The sequence below is a fragment of the Lampris incognitus genome, unplaced genomic scaffold (assembly GCF_029633865.1).
Source record: "Lampris incognitus isolate fLamInc1 unplaced genomic scaffold, fLamInc1.hap2 H_2, whole genome shotgun sequence".
Lineage (NCBI taxonomy): Eukaryota > Metazoa > Chordata > Actinopteri > Lampriformes > Lampridae > Lampris > Lampris incognitus.
This window is the reverse complement of record NW_026611077.1, coordinates 1,299,974-1,319,832: the sequence shown is the minus strand read 5'-3', so window position 1 is coordinate 1,319,832 and position 19,859 is coordinate 1,299,974. Positions and strand designations below refer to the sequence as shown.

The following is a 19,859-nucleotide window of genomic DNA, read 5'->3' as shown; positions in this document are numbered from 1 at the left end:
GCAATGGCCATTCCTGCTTTAAGACTTCTCCATGACTCAAATGGAATTAATGGGGAGACTGTGCAGCAAATTCTTGCGAAGATGGCTGGCTGTCCCTCCAACTTTCAGCTCGGTCAACCTGTACAGCAAGACCTTCAAGCTCCACTTACCAGTCTCATTGGTGGTGGAAGATTTCAAAGCCACTAAGGCAACAGCAGTCAGTGCACTGCTACTGTCTGACGATGAGAAAGTCAGACATCCTAACAAGACCATTAAGTGTGACAGGAAGTGGAAGCCTAAGGAAGCAGTGAGGGAAGCAGAAGTGTACTGGAAACATCAGGAAATCCTTGGGGTAGTCTGTCAATGATGGCTAGGACTTGGAAACTCCAATGCCAAAAGATGGAATAAGGCCAATGCCAAAAGCTACAGAGGTCTCGTTGTGCAGAGGGTCCGAGAGGCAGCGGAAGAAGACCACCACATAAAAGCTGTAGAGCTTGCCTGCTACGGACAGTGGATGCAGTGGGACCAGGCACTTGAACGACTGTTGCCCTGGAAGGAACTCTGGGGCACCAACCAGGGCTAGCTAATCTTCCTCCTGCATGATGTGGCTGACCTCTTACCAACTCCAAACAATCTAAAGATCTGGGGCAAAGAAAACGACGAATCCTGGAAGCAGTGTGGAGCAACCCTTTGCATCCTGAATCACATCTTGAATGGTTGTCCCAAAGCACTGGGAAAAGGCTGATACAAGTGGAGGAGCAACAAGGTCCGTACAGAAATTGCCAAATGGATGGACCTGCAGAGGGTCAAAGCCAATAAACATCAGGCATTACCACCCAAAGTTGTCAATTTCCAAAGGGAAGGAGATAAAGCTCCTTGGGCAAGAACAACTGCATAGAACCCGTGCTCCATTTTGCATCAAGCTTACACCTCGGAGATGCAATGGACCTGAAGAAGAGACTTGTCTTTCCAGAAGAGGTGGCAGTAACCTCACTCCGACCAGACATGGATCTTCAATCAAGGAGCAGAAAAAACATCTTAGTAGTTGAACTCACAGTACCCTGGAAGGATAGACTAGCTATCTCTCACCAACAGAAGAAAGCCAAGTACCAGGATTTGATTGATGAGGATCTTTTCAAAGGATGGTATGCAACCTTATTTCCCATTGAAGTCGGCAGCCGTGGTTTCCCTGCAACATCAGCATGCTATTTCGCGCTTTTTCTAACAGAAGATTGGTTTGGAACCCAAAACAACTGAAGCAAGCCATTGGGGAGATAGCCATGGCAGCTTAGACCAGCTCCAGATGGTTGTGGTTGATGGAAGCCCGCAGTTGGACCCCCTCTACAGGTGAAGGCTAATTTGGTCTTTGCAGCCCCACTCAGGTGAAGGTTACAGGCTTAAGGGGTGAAACGCTTATGACCCTGAAATACCTGCCGAAGATGCAGAAGGATTCATCGCAATGAAATTGCTCTGAACACCCTGCCACCAAGGAATACCATCATGAGGAGTAACTTACAACATCTTAAGTAGCTTCTGCAGTTTCTGCTTGTAGCAAAACATCTGATGTTTACTTCACCTGTCTAGAGTACTTCTAGCCCCCGCCAACCCCCACCCCATCCCCCTAAAACATGAATATAAATAAAATAAATAAAAACGTCTCATCCCTGCATTTTATGTCAAACATATATCATCATGGAATTGTGGAAAAAAAGCTACACTTGAGTTAAGTTTAAACTAGGCTATGTAACAGCAATCAATGGTTTGCCATGAACTCGCAAAATTTTATTTTTATCAATTCAATTCATGCGGAGTTGGTGTGAAAATGACTATCTGAAATATTATTTGTAGACTTTTCTCAGTTATATTTGTCACTCACAGCTCTCCTCCTGGCAGAGGAACTGACAAAGGCAACCGGCAGGCCCATACTGGCCATCAGTTGTGCTTCTTCATCCAACAGCTCTTTGTCCTCTGTCCCCTCCTCTGCCTCCATCACCTCTTCTTCTATGTCAAATTCATCTTCATCTATGAATAGAGGGTTAGATAAGATAGGACTTAGATTACATTAACATGACTGGGCAATCACCACACCTAGGACACACCATTGAATTCCTGTCACTTATGAGCCCATACAAGGATGCCTTTATGGACTTGTATAAACTGATAGGTATATCAATAACACTTCCTGTGTCATCAGCAAGCTGCAAGCGGAGTTTCGCTTGCCTCCGGCATTTAAAAACGGACCTGAGGAAAAGCAGTGGGGACACCCGTAACAGTAATCTGGCATGGTTTGCCATACACCAGGAGTACAAAAGATTTGGACACTGATGGAATCATCGATACCTTTGCCAACAATCAAAAGAACAGTCACATTGTTCTTCTGTGAAGACATCTAATGGTGAGTGACTGTCTTATAATGGTGCTGTATTACTAGGCCAAGTACTGCCATATAACAGTTATTCTCATGCTTCGCCATTATTCTTTATTTATATTCTGTATGTTATTCTTCATTTTATGAGCTGTGCTTACTGGGAAACCAGCAGCATTTTTATATACCTGGAGATGTATGTTATGCTAGGCATCTAACAGTTTGTTATAAACCTGGAGATGTATGTTATGCTAGGCGTCTAACAGTTTGTTACATACCTGGATATGTTTGTTATGCTAGGCGTCTAACAGTTTGTTTTATACCTGGATATGTATGTTATGCTAGGCATCTAACAGTTTGTTATATACCTGGATATGTCTGTTATGCTAGGCATCTAATGGTTTTTTTAAACCTGGATATGTATGTTATGCTAGGCGTCTAACAGTTTGTTTTAAAACTGGAAATGTATGTTATGCTAGGCATCTAACAGTTTGTTATATTCCTCGGGATGTATGTTATAGTAGGTATCTCACAGGTTGTTATATACCTGGAGATGTATGTAATGCTAGGCATCTAACAGCTGGTTATATACCTGGATATGTATGTTATGCTAGGCGTCTAACAGTTTGTTATATACCTGGAGATGTATGTTACGCTAGGTGTCTAACAGTTTGTTATATACCTGGAGATGTATGTTCTGCTAGGCGTCTAACAATTTGTTATATACCTGGAGATGTATGGTATGCTAGGTGTCTAATGGTTTGTTTTAAACCTGGAGATGTATGTTATGCTAGGCATCTAACAGTTTGTTATATACCTGGAGATGTATGTTATGCTAGGCTTCAAACAGTTTGTTATATACCTGGAGATGTATGGTATGCTAGGTGTCTAACGGTTTGTTTTAAACCTGGAGATTTATGTTATGCTAGGTGTCTAATTGCTTGTTATATACCTGGAGATGTATGATATGCTAGGCGTCTAATGGTTTGTTATATACCTAGAGATGTATGTTATACTAGGCGACTTAGAGTTTGTTATATACCTGGAGATGTATGTTATGCTATGTGTCTAACAGTTTGTTATATACATGGAGATGTATGTTATGCTAGGCGTCTAACAGTTTGTTATATACTTGGAGATGTATGTTCTGCTAGGTGTCTAACAGTTTGTTATATACGTGGAGATGTATGGTATGCTAGGTGTCTAATGGTTTGTTTTAAACCTGCAGATGTATGTTATGCTAGGCATCTAACAGTTTGTTATATACCTGGAGATGTGTTATGCTAGGTGTCTAATGGTTTGTTATATACCTAGAGATGTATGTTATGCTAGGCGTCTACCGGTTTGTTACATACCTGGATATGTTTGTTATGCTAGGCGTCTAACAGTTTGTTATATACCTGGAGATGTACGTTATGCTAGGCATCTAACAGTTCTTATATACCTGGAGATGTATGTTATGCTAGCTAGGCGTCTAACAGTTTGTTATATACCTGGAGATGTATGTTATGCTAGGCGTCTAACAGTTTGTTATATACATGGAGATGTATGTTATGCTAGGCTTCAAACAGTTTGTTATATACCTGGAGATGTATGGTATGCTAGGTGTCTAACGGTTTGTTTTAAACCTGGAGATTTATGTTATGCTAGGTGTCTAATTGCTTGTTATATACCTGGAGATGTATGATATGCTAGGCGTCTAATGGTTTGTTATATACCTAGAGATGTATGTTATACTAGGCGACTTAGAGTTTGTTATATACCTGGAGATGTATGTTATGCTATGTGTCTAACAGTTTGTTATATACATGGAGATGTATGTTATGCTAGGCGTCTAACAGTTTGTTATATACCTGGAGATGTATGTTCTGCTAGGTGTCTAACAGTTTGTTATATACGTGGAGATGTATGGTATGCTAGGTGTCTAATGGTTTGTTTTAAACCTGCAGATGTATGTTATGCTAGGCATCTAACAGTTTGTTATATACCTGGAGATGTATGTTATGCTAGGTGTCTAATGGTTTGTTATATACCTAGAGATGTATGTTATGCTAGGCGTCTAACGGTTTGTTACATACCTGGATGTGTTTGTTATGCTAGGCGTCTAACAGTTTGTTATATACCTGGAGATGTACGTTATGCTAGGCATCTAACAGTTCTTATATACCTGGAGATGTATGTTATGCTAGCTAGGCGTCTAACAGTTTGTTATATACCTGGAGATGTATGTTATGCTAGATGTCTAACCGTTTGTTATATACCCGGATATGTATGTTCTGCTAGGCGTCTAACAGTTTGTTATATACGTGGAGATGTATGGTATGCTAGGCATCTAACGGTTTGTTTTAAACCTGGAGATGTATGTTATGCTAGGCATCTAACAGTTTGTTATATACCTGGATATGTATGTTATGATAGGCGTCTAACAGTTTGTTTTAAACCTGGTGATGTATGTTATACTAGGCGTCTAATAGTTTGTTATATACCTGGAGAAGTATGTTATGCTAGGTGTCTAACAGTTTCTTATATACCTGGAGATGTATGTTATGCTAAACGTCTAACGGTTTGTTATATACCGGGAGAGGTATGTTATGCTAGGTGTCCAACAGTTTGTTATACACTCACTGGCCACTTTATTAGGTACACCTTGCTAGTACCGGGTTGGACCCCCTTTTGCCTTCAGAACTGCCTTAATCCTTCGTGGCATAGATTCAACAAGGTACTGGAAACATTCCTCAGAGAGTTTGGTCCATACTGACATGATAGCATCACGCAGTTGCTGCAGATTTGTCGGCTGCACATCCATGATGCGAATCTCCCGGTCCACCACATCCCAAAGGTGCTCTATTGGATTGAGATCTGGTGACTGTGGAGGCCATTTGAGTACAGTGAACTCATTCTCATGTTCAAGAAACCAGTCTGAGATTATTCGAGCTTTATGACATGGCGCGTCATCCTGCTGGAAGTAGCCATCAGAAGATGGGAACACTGTGGTCATAAAGGGATGGACATGGTCAGCAACCATACTCAGGTAGGCTGTGGCGTTGACACGATGCTCAATTAGTACTAAGGGGCCCAAAGTGTGCCAAGAAAATATCCCCCACACCATTACACCACCACCACCAGCCTGAACCGTTGATACAAGGCAGGATGGATCCATGCTTTCATGTTGTTGACGCCAAATTCTGACCCTACCATCCGAATGTCGCAGCAGAAATCGAGACTCATCAGACCAGGCAACGTTTTTCCAATCTTCTATTGTCCAATTTTGGTGAGCCTGTGCGAATTGTAGCCTCAGTTTCCTGTTCTTAGCTGACAGGAGTGGCACCCGGTGTGGTCTTCTGCTGCTGTAGCCCATCTGCCTCAAGGTTCGACGTGTTGTGCGTTCAGAGATGCTCTTCTGCATACCTCGGTTGTAATGAGTGGTTATTTGAGTTACTGTTGCCTTTCTATCAGCTCGAACCAGTCTGGCCATTCTCCTCTGACCTCTGGCATCAACAAGGCATTTTCGCCCACAGAACTGCCGCTCACTGGATATTTTCTCTTTTTCGGACCATTCTCTGTAAACCCTAGAGATGGTTGTGCGTGAAAATCCCAGTAGATCAGCAGTTTGTGAAATACTCAGACGAGCCTGTCTGGCACCAACAACCATGCCACGTTCAAAGTCACTTAAATCACCTTTCTTCCCCATTTTGATGCTCGGTTTGAACTGCAGCAGATCGTCTTGACCATGTCTACATGCCTAAATGCATTGAGTGGCTGCCATGTGATTGGCTGATTAGAAATTTGCGTTAACGAGCAGTTGGACGGGTGTGCCTAATAAAGTGGCCGGTGAGTGTATATCTAGAGTTGTATGTTATGCTAGGTGTCTCACGGTTTGTTTTAAACCTGGGGATGTATGTTATGCTAGGTGTCCAACGGTTTGTTTTTAACCTGGAGATTTATGTTATCCTAGGCATCTAACAGTTTGTTTTAAACCTGGAGATGTATGGTATGCTAGGCGTCTAACGGTTTGTTTTAAACCTGGAGATTTATGTTATGCTAGGTGTCTAATTGCTTGTTATATACCTGGAGATGTATGATATGCTAGGTGTCTAATGGTTTGTTATATACCTGGAGATGTATGTTATGATAGGTGTCTAACGGTTTGTTTTAAACCTGGAGATGTATGTTATGCATAGTGTCTAATTGCTTGTTATAAACCTGGAGATGTATGATATGCTAGGTGTCTAATGGTTTGTGATATATATAGAGATGTATGTTATGCTAGGTGTCTCATGGTGTGTTTTAAACCTGGGGATGTATGTTATGCTAGGTGTCTAACGGTTTGTTTTAAACCTGGATATGTATGTTAAGCTAGGCATCTATCAGTTTGTTATATACGTGGAGATGCATGTTATGCTAGGTGTCTACCACTTTGTTATATACTTGGAGATGCACGTTATGCTAGGCATCTAACAGTTTGTTATATACCTGGAGATGTATGTTATGCTAGGTGTCTAACAGTTTGTTATATACCTGGAGATGTATGTTTTGCTAGGTGTCTAAGAGTATGTTTTATACCTGGAGATGTATGTTCTGCTAGGTGTCTAACAGTTTGTTATAGATATGGAGATGTATGTTATGCTAGGTGTCTAACAGTTTGTTTTAAACCTGGCTATGTATGTTAAACTAGGCATCTATCAGTTTGTTATATACCTGGAGATGCATGCTATGCTAGGTGTCTACCACTTTGTTATATACCTGGAGATGTACGTTATGCTAGGCATCTAACAGTTTGTTATATACCTGGACATGTATGTTATGCTAGGTGTCTAACGGTCTCTTATATAGCTTGAGATGTAATTTATGCTAGGCGTCTAACAGTTTGTTATATACCTGGAGATGTATGTTATACTTGTTGTCTAATAGTTTGTTACATATCTGGATATGTTTGTTATGCTAGGCGTCTAACAGTTTGTTATATAGCTGGAGATGTATGTTATGCCAGGCGTCTAATGTTTTTTTTTTTTTTAAACCTGGATATGTATGCTATGCTAGGCGTCTAACAGTTTGTTATATTCCTTGGGATGTATGTTATGGTAGGCATCTAACAGTTTGTTATATACCTGGATATGTATGTTATGCTAGGCGTCTACCAGTTTGTTATATACCTGGAGATGTATGTTATGCTAGGCGTCTAACAGTTTGTTTTATACCTGGAGATGTATGTTATGCTAGGTTTCAAACAGTTTGTTTTATACCTGGAGATGTATGTTATGCTAGGTGTCTAATAGTTTGTTATATACCTGGTGATGTATGTTATGCTAGGCATCAAACAGTATGTTTTAAACCTGGAGATGTATATTATGCTAGGCATCTAACAGTTTGTTTTAAACCTGGAGATGTATGAAATGCTAGGTGTCTAACAGTTTGTTAGTTTCGGGACATTGGAGAGAAACGGCAGTGACGTTGTGTTATATTGCTATGTTATATTGCGTTTGTATAGTTTTAGTTTTGATCTGGATCGAGGTCTGATATGCTGTTTTCAAAGCAACAGTGGTGCATGAGGTTTCTGTCGCTGACCCGCTCTGTGTGTGTGTTTGTGTCTGTGCGCGCACTGTTTTGAGCTCGAGTCTAATTCTGACATACTTTTGGATTGTTCAGTGTGTGTATTAGCCACTCTTCAGACGTGTGGTTACGTTTGGTCGTGCGTGCCTATACTGATATATGAACAGTTCCGTAGCACCCCAATTAATAGTGAATTTCTGACTGAGCACCCCCAATAAAAATCCGCTGGCACCACCAATGCACAGCTTTGGTTTGTTGCAATGGCGACTGACGTTTTTGCAAAGAGCAGATAGGCATGTGATGGCGCCACAGTACAGGGCACTGTGGCACCACTCCCTTCAAATATCAAGAGATGAATATCTACTTAAACATGTCACATATAATTTAGTTGTATAATGCAAATCATTACAAAATAAAAGTGTTTTTCAGTCTGTGAGCGCCTATCAGCAACCATTAAACATTGGTTCGAAATGGTACTTGGTTAATTTCTGTCTGAATAAATATACTTCCTGGGTGAGGGGCACCGGCCATATGATACCTTATGCAACCGCTTAAACTTGTGGCAAGCAGGTGACCTAAGGCTGCTGTCTGATTGGTTTCTTCAGATTTTCCATCGAGCGCAGTGCCCCAGACACACACACTTTTATTGGCAGCGAATTGGTTCTGTTTTAATGGTTTTTTTTAATCTAATGTGACTGGACAATTCTCGTGGCTGTCAATCATGTTCACATCCACCATGATGCCTCGTCTCAACTGTGAATCATCCACTGTCTATGAACCCTGATAAAATCTATAGGCTTCATTGTCCTTCTTAATAACTGTGACTGTGTGGACATTAAAGCAGCTGTCAGGTGTGCTGTGCTAAGGTAAATTGCGCCCTCCCCCAAAAATTTTTTAGCACCAGCCGCCACTGGTTTGTTGTTTTAATCGGAAGCAGAATGGTAGTGGAGTATCTGAGTAACAGACAAAACATATATATATAATATTTAAACCTCATTCAGACATGCTGATTATACCTTCCATCAAGGTTAAGTGTAGGGCTCGTGTGTGAAAAAGAGCCGGAGTCAATAACCTGTACAGAAGCACGACCAAACCAGGTCAGTGTGAACAAAAGTCGTCAGACTGCAATATTAAAACAATTTACAGGAACAGGTGACTCAAACAGAAGGAATGCACCTGCGACTTCTTCATGACAGATGAAGTAAATTCATTTTTAAACCAGTAAAATTAAGAACATATTTAATTTAGCTTAGATGATGAACTCGAGTCAGCTGTATTGTACAGTCCATCCATCCATTATCCAAACTGCTTATCCTTAGTGTTAGAGGAAATCGAGAATGTCAATTAATGCATCATGGACATTTTATCTCCGTTACGACCTGCTCCTCTGCGTTGCATCTCCGTTTCAATTTACCTTTGGCCCCCCTGTCGGCGAGGTCAGAGGTGAGGCATCTCTTGTTGGACCGGTAGAACTCAAAGTCTCTATAAAACAGAGGCGGATAAAATTGTGGGGGTTAAGGGAGTACAAAGATCGATGTAGAGAAAATGCAGTTTGAACTAATCCGATTTTAATGACATTAACAAAGACATGCATGGTGGTTAACAGGGTTAAAAACACTCCGCATGCTTCAGTTAAAGACAGGGGGGTGAACATGACTTACTGCACAAAGGCTCTGGAACACAGGCAATGGATCCTCGCATCATCACATAAATTATGCCTTTGGCTAAAAAATATATCTGCAACCATGTCCCACTTGTGTTTGGTGATCATCATGTCGGTATTAGTCAGTGACTCGGTTCTAAGACGCACAACTACAGCAGCTGCTTCGAGGCAGGGGCAAAGGGACAATACCACTATAACGAAACGCAACACAACTATAACGATACACAACACAACTATAACGACGAAGTCTCTATTGTAGTTTTAGCATCGCGCCTCACCAAACCAGCGCAAACACGTCACATCAGAGCCGATACCAACCCGCACGCCTCGCTACCACACAGACTTGATGGGAATTATATTTTCCGGGCTGTGTAACACCCAAAACATCCCGGGCAGAACAGGGAACCACTTCCTTCTTTTCAGCTAGTCTTTGGTCGATGGAAGCCATCGCTTACGAAAGAGGTAGGTGATGTCTTGAATATATTTTGCGTACAAATATGCTGCCAAATGTCATTAATTCGTGTCTGGGTATAGAATAATAGATGCTGCAATGCTTTAAGATTTTTTGTATAGATCGATGTTTGAGTCTCGTAGTTTGTGATAGCTATTGATCGTCAACGTTTTGTTAGCTGCAACTTGCAATCAAACCAGATCTTGAGGGGCTTTAAGTCGTAGGAGTGCATGTTGTGTTGTGCTGTTGTGTTGTTAGCTTTCTGCACAGAGCGATTATGAATGAGGCAATACACCTATTTTTGGTTAATTGTGACCCATGTAATGGGCCTCGTCTATGGCCTTTTAAAACGTGTAAATAATCCTATTCAAAACGGGAGTTTATACCGAAGGTGCAAACTGCACCTCTTCGCAGTCAGCCCCGCCAGAAGAGGTCCGTCAGGGTCTGGCTGTCTGACAGGCCGTCTAATCATTAGTTCGTTTTCATTTACTGCTCTCTAAACATTGGACACTAGTACTTTTTTTTAAATTTTGCTTACTGTTCTGGTTGTCACTAGTCGCTAAAGTCGCGGTAAAGTTACTAAAAATAAATATTCGCGCTATTAGAACAAGCCTGTGTTGTATGGCTGCACCATGTATGCTCGGTGTTGGACATGTTGGCCAGTGTGTTGCAGGGATAGTCACTGGTCGTGTCCTACTGTGAATTCCTGGATATTAAATGTGTGTTGCAGGGATAGTCAGTGGTCGTGTCCTACTGTGAATTCCTGGATATTAAATGTGTGTTGCAGGGATAGTCAGTGGTCGTGTCCTACTGGGAATTCCTGGATATTAAATGTGTGTTGCAGGGATAGTCAGTGGTCGTGTCCTACTGGGAATTCCTGGATATTAAATGTTCCTCTGTAGTTGTCCCTGTAATGTGTGTTGTTAAAGTGCACTGACGTAGCATATCACATGACATGGTTTAGCTACGTTCGAGTAAAAGACCTGCTATAAGTGCAGTTGTAAGAACAATACTTTCCACTCTAATCTTGGGATGTTTGATTTGAAAGAGAACGTAACTTAAATGTCAGTAAACCTATCCTACATGTTTCATCTGTTTCTATCTGCTGATGTCTCGTATTTCTAAGACTCACTCTGTATTGACAGGCGAACTCACAGAGTGGACTGCAGCTGCTGATAGCGCCATGAACTGCATCACTTGCGACCGCTATCTGCCCCGTCTCAAGGTCCGACTCCCAAAACATATTGTGCCAATGATATTACAGCGTAAACACGCCGATGAAGTTTTGCAGCTGAGTAGACTTGGCCCTTGTTTTGCGTTTGACTGCAATTATCCATGTGTTGGCTTTGCGCCAAGATTACAGTCGGTAGGTTCAGTGTCAGTCTTTATGTCATCAAGTATACTTGATGACATAAAAGATGGCAACCTGTATCTGCGAATAATTTCGGTCTCAAGTATATCAAAACGTGATTTTCTCCTGCGAAATACCCACTCACGACCACACCTGGCATGACGATGAGGTCACCTGGTTACCGTCACTGCTGCCATGGTCACCGGGAAGTCTGGACGTGACCCCACTTAGAAATGCGCTTCAGTTACCACCAACTCTTTGAAGATGCTAATCATCCTCACTCTGTGTGTGGCGAGACGCGCTGATGTTTGTGAATTGGACTTTTGTTTCCCCCTTTGTGGGTGCATTGAGAATTACATGGTTCTTGTTTGTCTGATTTGTGCAGGTTTAGCCGCACAATCCTTTTGTGAATCGCCAGTGAGTGTTTTTTTCAGAGTGATTGTTATTTAGACTCTCCCACATGCAACAGTGTCTGTCTGCGGACTGCAAGACAGGGGCGTAATGTACGAGACATGCCCCCAAAGTTCAACACACCCACATCGGTACAAGAAACGCCTACTTGCCAGTTCAAGAAACACCCCCAAGTACAAGAACCCTCCCTCACCACCACCACCACCATGCTGAGATTAAGTTTGGGAGTTTAAGGTTAGTGGCGCAGTGGTTAGCGTGGTCGCCTCATAGCAAGAAGGTCCTGGGTTCGAGCCCTGGGGTAGTCCAACCTTGGTGGGTCATCCTGGGTCGTCCTCTGTGTGGAGTTTGCATGTTCTCCCCGTGTCTGCGCCAGTTTCCTCCCAAAGTCCAAAGACATGTAAGACAGGTGTATTGGCCGTACTAAATTGTCCCTAGGTATTAATGGGTGTGTGTGTGTGTGTGTGTGTGTTGGCCCTGTGATGGGCTGGGGGCCTGTCCAGGGTGTCTCCCCACCTGCCGCTCAATGACTGCTGGAATAGGCTCCAGCATCCCCACGACCCTGAGAGCAGGATAAGCGGTTAAGATAATGGATGGATGGGTTAAGGTTAGGGCAAGTGATGGGAATCCTACGACAAGTTCCGCCCTGTTTTGCACTCCGCAGAAAGACCCTTCTCCCATCATGCCTCTGGGCTCTCAGCCGACCAATCATGTAACTTAAGTGATGTTGTTGGTCACCTTATCCAGCGGCCCAAACGTGTAAGACTGATTACTCAGTCAGTCACTAATCTGATCACTCAGTCAGTCACACTAAATATCATCACTCAGTCAGTTACGCTAAACATGATCACTCAGTCACGCTAATGTGGTCACTCAGTCAGGGACATTTACGTTTGTAGGTGTGGTCCGCTAGCCAGTTCAGCCAATAAACACTAACTAATAATTTGATTATGGCTAGTTACTTTTCTCTACTATTAACAATTCAATAAACTCTAGTTATTTGTTACTAGCACCTAATCGAAAGGCACTAGTCACTATTCTCACTAGAAAAATAAGAAGCTGCTACTTGAACCTTGTTAGGCATCACGTTAGATATACACTTTTCATTATCTACTAGTACCTATTTACTAAAATAGCACTAGTTAATCCAATTGTATTAGTCATTGTATATTAGTTGCTAGTAATTATTCATCACTGAATAGTTGCTATTCTAAGTTTCACTTCACAATTACATTGTTACTAGTTGTTACTCAGTATTGAAAAGCAGCTTTTTAATGAAATGTGGTTTCTATTCAAAATAAAGATATCAAAATATAGTTTTTACTTGACCTACGTGTTTAACACTAGTGAATTAATATGACTAGTCACAAGAAGATGTTCAGAATCAGAATCAGACTGGTTTTTTCATCCCTGAGGGGAATTTGGTTGATATAAAAATTTCAGATTTGACTAGTCAAAATTGCCTTTCCCAGGACAAAGTTGATGGTGTCAAAAACCACTAGGCCTTATTCAAAAGCAACTAGTAACCATGGGACATTTGCTAGTAATTAGTAGACTAGCAACTAAATAGTTCCTAATGGGTAGTATTCTGCCCTAGCAGTTGTGCCCTAACAAGGTGTAGGCAGATAACGAACGAGAGAATGAATGTAGCTCGAGCTTGACATCTTCTTCAGATGGAAGTTTATTGAAGACTTTACTCCATACATTCGTTTTTCCCTTTTTTACCCCCGTAAAACTAAAGAAAAACAAATAAAGAATACAATTACTAAGTACCCAAATAGTATTTTCTGTCTTTTCACATTACCTATGTCATATGCACACAAACCAGCCCGCACACATTCACGCGCCAATAGCTAACTAGCATAGGCTACACGAGGTAAAATAATGAGCTACGGTAACATGAAATTACATGCTTATAACTATTACATAGTACATACTCACGTAAGTGTTAATTATTATATTTCCATATAACAAGAAAAAACAACAACACTCACGGACGTACCGCTCCAAGGATCTGACACTTATAGAACAACTGTCTTTCTCTGCTTGAAATGCGTGGGAACTGAACTCGTTCATTCCAAACAACAGCTACCGACATCGTCGTTTACACTGACACAAAATTAAATACCCAGTCTAACCACTAGGTGTTACATAGGCACGCAAAGAATGTGGAGTAGCTGACTAACATAGGCCTAGAATAGACTGAATACAACAAACCTTTAAATTTCTGTCAGAAAACTCCCCGTCTGGCGTAATTACTATTATGCAACTATATCATTATAATTTCTTTATCAATTATTATCATTAGATAGAAGCACAACTCAGTCATTAATAGGTCTGAGGTACTCTTTCACAGTTCCTTGCTTGGCAGTCTTCACCGTGACCTTACAAACTCTGTTGTCACTGCTTGGCATGGTCGGCTGGGTTCAGGTCAGTTCGGACATAACACCACTGGCTCGGTGTGGGGGGTTTCCTTATGTGTGTAACCCTGTGGCCATATACATGTGACATCTCCTTGTGGTGTTGTGAATGTAGCCAAGTTCTACACGGCTGTCTGTGTAGAACTTGACATGCAGATCTGTGTCTAACTCTTTGTTTATGAGCTCCATTAGCTCAACAGTGAACAATGAGGCGCACAGCTCCAGACGTGGGATAGTGTGAGCAGGAAATGGAGTCAGCTTCGAACTGCTCATCACAAACCCCACATGACACTGTCCGTCTGAGTCTATGACTTGCAGATATGCCACAGCAGCTATGGCCAGAACAGACACGTCTGAAAAGATGCACAGCTCCCTAGAATGAGGCTGTGAGTGAAAGACTGGAACATGTGGGCTTGGGCTGTGTAGGTGTTCAAGGTCAGCAAGAGATGTAGTCCATGCTTCCCATTGGGCCCTTGTTGCATTGATGAGAATTATCTCACAAGAGCCTTTCCATGCATAGTGATAGATAGGATAGACAAATCCCAAGGGGTCGTACAGGCTATTGACAGTGGAAAGTGTTCCTCTTCGTGTGAATGGTGTGACATCTCTTGACACTTTGAATGTGAAACAGTAATTTTTAAGGTTCCAGCTTATGCTGAGACTGCGCTGAAGAGGCAGCGGATCAGCACTCAAATCCAAGTCTTTGAGCTCCCTTGCTCTGTCCTCTGGTGGAAATGCCTCCATGACTGTGGTGCTGTTGGAGGCCATCTTGTGGAGTTTCAGGTTCACCTCCGCCAACATTTCCTGTGTGCATTTCAGGAGGTCAACAGCTTCCTCCTCGCTGGGAACAGATGTGACGCCATCATCAACATAAAAGTTGTGCAGCACAAATTAAAGAATTTGTGCTGCGTCTGTGCCATGTTCTGCCTCAGCATGCTCTGCTGTGCGTCGCAATCCATATATGGCGTTAGCTGGCGACGGACTGTTTCCAAAGACATGTACAGTCATCCTGTAATCAATGATCTCCTCTTCAGGGCCGTTGTCTTTGTGCCACAGAAAGCAAAGATAGTTGCGGTGACACAGCAAGGCAGGTAAGTACTGAAGAGGATGGGAACTCACTCACTCTTTCACATGGATGCTCTTAGAGAATGGTGTGAAGAATGAGGCTGCCATTTGGGAGTATGTTTCTTTTGTAGACATTGACATCAAGCAGGCCAATGAGCTCTATCTAGGCAGATCTCTGCTACGATTACCCAACCCCATTCCAAGCGCTGTGCATATGGTGTGTTGTGGGGGCCATTATGCTGCTCACATACCTTGTACGCACTTAAGACATCTCTCCCCAGGAGTAGAAGGATCTGAGCACTCGGATCTGGAGGCGGGATCTTACCAGCCACTGGAGCGAGGTGAGGGAAGTGCTGTGTTATCTCTGGTGTGGGAATTTCCTCTTTGTCATCTGGCATTGTGTTGCATTCTATGAGGGATGGGAGCTCCAACTATGGTTTCTCCATTGAGTGACTCCACAGTGAAGTTGCTTGCTTTTCTCCCCGCTGTCTCAACTATGCCAGAGCATGTCCTCAGAGTGTAGGGAGAGGAGTTACCTTCAACGCCGAACAGATCTTAGAACTGTGACTTAGCCAACGATCTATTGCTGTGGTCGTCCAGCACTGCATGGACACGTTTCAGCTTGTCATGTTGGTTTGAGGGGTAAACTTTCACCAGACAGATTTTAGAGCATGATCTGGTTTTAGAGCATGATCTATTGTCACTACATATGTCAGTGCATTTGGAGGTTACATCAAGGAGAACGTCATTCTTTTTCTCTGTTTTGCTCTGGTTCACATTTGGTCTCTTCGGCTGACCAGGGGGCGGGACCAGGATGGAGTGCGGAAATTTGCTTTTCGCTGTCACATTCTTTGCATTTGACACTCTGCAGTCCTTCCCAACATGCCTAGTGGAAGCACAGCACTGGGAAAAGATGGAGTTTTCTTTGAGATAAGCTTTCGGGTCTTCTAGGTGCTTGTTCCTAAAGGCACGACACTTAAAAAGGGGGTGGGGCTTGTTATGGATGGGACAATGTTTATCTGGCTTCTTTTCTTCTCAGGCTGGTTGTTCAGGGAGCTCAGGGCTGTGGCGGACACCTCAGTTGTCTTAACGAAGACAGACGGCTTGTTGTTGAATTTAGCTGCTCTGTCTGGCTTCTCGCTGTTTGAACAGTTTGATGAGGAGAATGCAAAACTCGGGTCGTTTCTGGTTTTTGCTTGGTTGCAGATGAACTGTACAAAAAAGCTGAAAGGTGGAAAGGCTACCTTAAGGTCTTCTTTGTATCTGGAGCCATGTGTTACCCATCTTTCCTGCAGGTTGTAGGGGAGTTTTTCATCTATGGGGTTAACACCCCGTGCGGTAACGAGATGTGCAAGCCCAGGTGTAAGACCACTCCACTTTGCAGACTCCAATTCCAGTAGCAGGTCGCCCAGCTCTCTCAGCTGGCGAGGTTCTTTGTTGGTGATGCATGGGAAATCTTCAAGCCTTTTCAGCAGAGCATGTTCGATGACCTCAGGGCACCCGTAGCATTCCTCTAGTCGCTGCCATATTATTTTGACTCCTTTTTCAGGGCTGGTTACATGGACTGACCTGATTCGTTTAGCCTGGGTGGATGACTCTGGGCCGAGCCATTTGACGAGTAGGTCGAGTTCCTCTCGCGGCATCAGGTTGAGGTCATGCGTGAAGCCCTGGAATGATGTTTTCCATGCCCAATGATTCTCTAGACGGTCATAAAATTGGGTCAGCCTGGAACTCACCATCTCTCTCCTTATCAAATAAGTGACGAAATCAAGCATCTGGGGTGGCGTGTCCGTGTAGCCCACTAACAAGGTGCGAGAAGGAGGGACTGGAGCAAGCTGCATTTGTGCTGCATTGTTCTGTTGGCCCACACAGTCCATTCCAGCATGCTGTGTGTAGCTGACATTGTGAGGGTGAGCTTGAGGAGGCTGCTGAGTGATGGTTTGAAGAGGGGGACTTCGCTCTATGCATGCTGTGATTCAGGAAATGAATGCTGAGCGATTGGACCGGAGTGTGGTTCTGCACATACTCCCTGGTGCGTTGAGCTCTCTTCATCCCCAAAATCATGACACCGTTCCTCTTCCAAGTCTGCTGCGGCTTTGTAGACCTCTGCCTCTCTGGATGCTGCTGCTGCCCCCCTTTCCAACTGCAATACATGGAGACCTGCTGCCACTTCTGCTCTACGGCGTGCTGGTTCCACAAGTGTTCTCAGCTGTTGTTCCTCAATGCGCGCTTTCTCCCTCAAAATGGTTGCCTCCCTGTCTGCATAGGCGATCTTTACTTTGAATGCTTCCGCTTTGGCCCTCGCTTTATTCGCAACACTCCTAGCTGATGATGCACGTGACTTGACTGACGAAGAGCTGGCAGATGATCAAGTTTACAATGTTTGTTCTGTTTTCTTTTCTTCCTTGTGAGAATCCATGTTGTCGCTGTGACTCAGGCACTGACTGATGTGATGCAAAGCTGTTCTGTTGACTTCCCCCACTGTGTTAACGTCCTTTTACTATTCTGCCCTAGCAATTGTGTCCTAACAAGGTGTAGGCAGATAGCGAATGAGAGAATGAATGTAGCTCGAGCTTGACATCTTCTTCAGATGGAAGTTTATTGAAGACTTTACTCCATACATTCGTTTCCCCCCTTTTACCCCCGTAAAACTAAAGAAACACAAATAAAGAATACAATTACTAAGTACCTAAATAGTCCTTTCTGTTTTTTCACATTACCTATTTCATATGCACACAAACTAGCCCGCAAACATTCACACGCAGATAGCTAACTAGCATAGGCTACACGAGGTAAAATAATGAGCTACGGTAACATGAAATTACATGTTTATAAATATTAAATACATACTCACGTAAGTGTTAATTATGATATTTTCATGTAACAAGAAAAAACACTTACAAACGTATCGCTCCAAGGATCCGACGCTTACAGAACAACTGTCTTTCTCTGCTTGAAACATGTGGGAACTGAACTCGTTCATTCCAAACAACAACTACCGACACCGTCGTTTACACTGACACACACAGACACAAAATGCAATACCCAGTCTCACCACTAGATGTTACATAGGCACCGCAAAGAGTGCGGAGTAGCTGACTAACATAGTCCTAGAATAGACTGAATACAACAAACCTTTAAATTTCTCAGTCAGAACAGGTAGTATATAATTACTAGTAGAATTGTATAAGAGATGAGAAAATGTTATTTTTAGACCTAGTAAATGGTAAATGTACTGCTATTTTTATACCACTCTTTTCTAGCTCCAGTAGCCACTTACAGCATTTTACTATTATTTAATACCTCACATTCAACCACACACTCATATTCCAATGGCGGCATCAGCCATGCAAGGTAACAACCAGCTCGTCGGGCACAGTTAGGGTTTAGGTGTCTTACTCAGGCACACCGTGACATTTTTGCCAGGAGGCGCTAAGGATCAAACCGGCAATGCTCCAGTTACTCGATGACGATTCAAAGTGATAACTGTTATATTTATTCAACCACAAACATTTGGCACTTCTGGGTGCTTAGGTGTTTTTCCATTGCTTATGACCTGACTGGGTCTTTGGCATCCCTGACAAGACCCATGGGGGTTTTATGTGGTTTGAGCTGGTTGTGATGGACCCATCCTCCTCCTACCAAAATACAAGCAAAAAATCCTAAGGGAATCCCCGGTGACAAAAGAGGTGAAGCGTTGGGCTGACCATTCGGAAGCCATGTTGCAGGATGCTCTTGAGAACGCTGATTGGGGGATGTTCCGCATGACCTCGGCTAACGTCGGTGAGTTTACGGAAGTAGCAGTGAGTTACATCCCTATGCTAACAAATGCTATCATTCCGACTGTCAAGATAAAGATCTTCCCGAACCAGAAACCATGGGTCGATAGAGCAGTTCGATCGGCGTTAACAGCCCGCACCACCACCTACAATGCAGGGCTGATTTCTGGTGACACGACTGATTATAAAGCAGCATCTTACGGCCTGCGGAAGACAGTCAAAGAGGCTAAGCGGCGCTATAAGGACAAAGTGGAAGCCGACTTTAATGAAGGTGACTCCACTTGCGTGTGGAATGGACTATGGGTCATTACAGATTTTAAAAACAAGCCTTGCTCGGCTATGAGTGTGGATCCCTCCCTAGCTGACAAACTGAACGTGTTTTGCGCACGCTACGAGGCTAACGGCACCAACAACAGCCAAATGGCCACAGTAGACAGCGGGGAACCCCCATTCACTGTCACTGAGAGCGATGTGAGGAGGGTCCTTAGGGGGGTAAATGGCAATAAAGCTGCAGGGCCTGACGAGATCCCTGGCCGGGTCTTAAAATCCTGCACTAACTAGCTAGCTCCAGTGTTTACATACATCTTTAACATATCCCTGGCCCAAGCCGTTGTTCCCTCATGCTTTAAGCGGTCCATTATTGTCCCTGTGCCAAAGAACAACAGTCCATCATGCCTGAATGACTACCGACCAGTGGCCCTGACGTCAGTAGTGATGAAGTGCTTTGAGAGGTTGGTGAAAGATTTCATCTGCTCATCCCTGCCCAGCTTATTCGACCCCCTCCAGTTTGCCTATAAAAACAACTAGTGCAGAGACGATGTCATCTCC

The 19,859-nt window shown here is 43.2% G+C and overlaps 2 protein-coding genes across 4 annotated transcripts in view; one reads left to right on the top strand and one right to left on the bottom strand.

Annotated features, from left to right (window-relative positions):
• Positions 1-9,882, bottom strand: part of LOC130131975 (trimethylguanosine synthase-like) — a 104,065-nt gene extending 94,183 nt beyond the window's left edge. Inside the window, exons 1-3 of the mRNA XM_056301702.1 lie at positions 9,556-9,882; positions 9,309-9,376; positions 1,856-2,001 (exon numbers count right to left, since the gene is read on the bottom strand). Of these exons, the coding sequence (XP_056157677.1) occupies positions 1,856-2,001; positions 9,309-9,376; positions 9,556-9,668 (327 nt within the window). The 5' untranslated portion in view covers positions 9,669-9,882. The remainder of the gene's footprint in view (positions 1-1,855; positions 2,002-9,308; positions 9,377-9,555) is intronic.
• A 30-nt stretch (positions 9,883-9,912) lies between these two features.
• The window catches only part of LOC130131974 (transmembrane protein 68-like), a 151,614-nt gene continuing 141,667 nt past the window's right edge, over positions 9,913-19,859 (top strand). The window contains exons 1-2 of one of the 3 annotated variants that reach the window (XM_056301701.1): positions 10,013-10,019; positions 11,154-11,233. In XM_056301701.1, the coding sequence (XP_056157676.1) occupies positions 11,192-11,233 (42 nt within the window). In that variant the 5' untranslated portion in view covers positions 10,013-10,019; positions 11,154-11,191. Of the gene's footprint in view, positions 10,020-11,153; positions 11,234-19,859 lie in introns of all 3 variants that reach the window. The other 2 variants (XM_056301700.1, XM_056301699.1) reach the window with 2 other exon arrangements.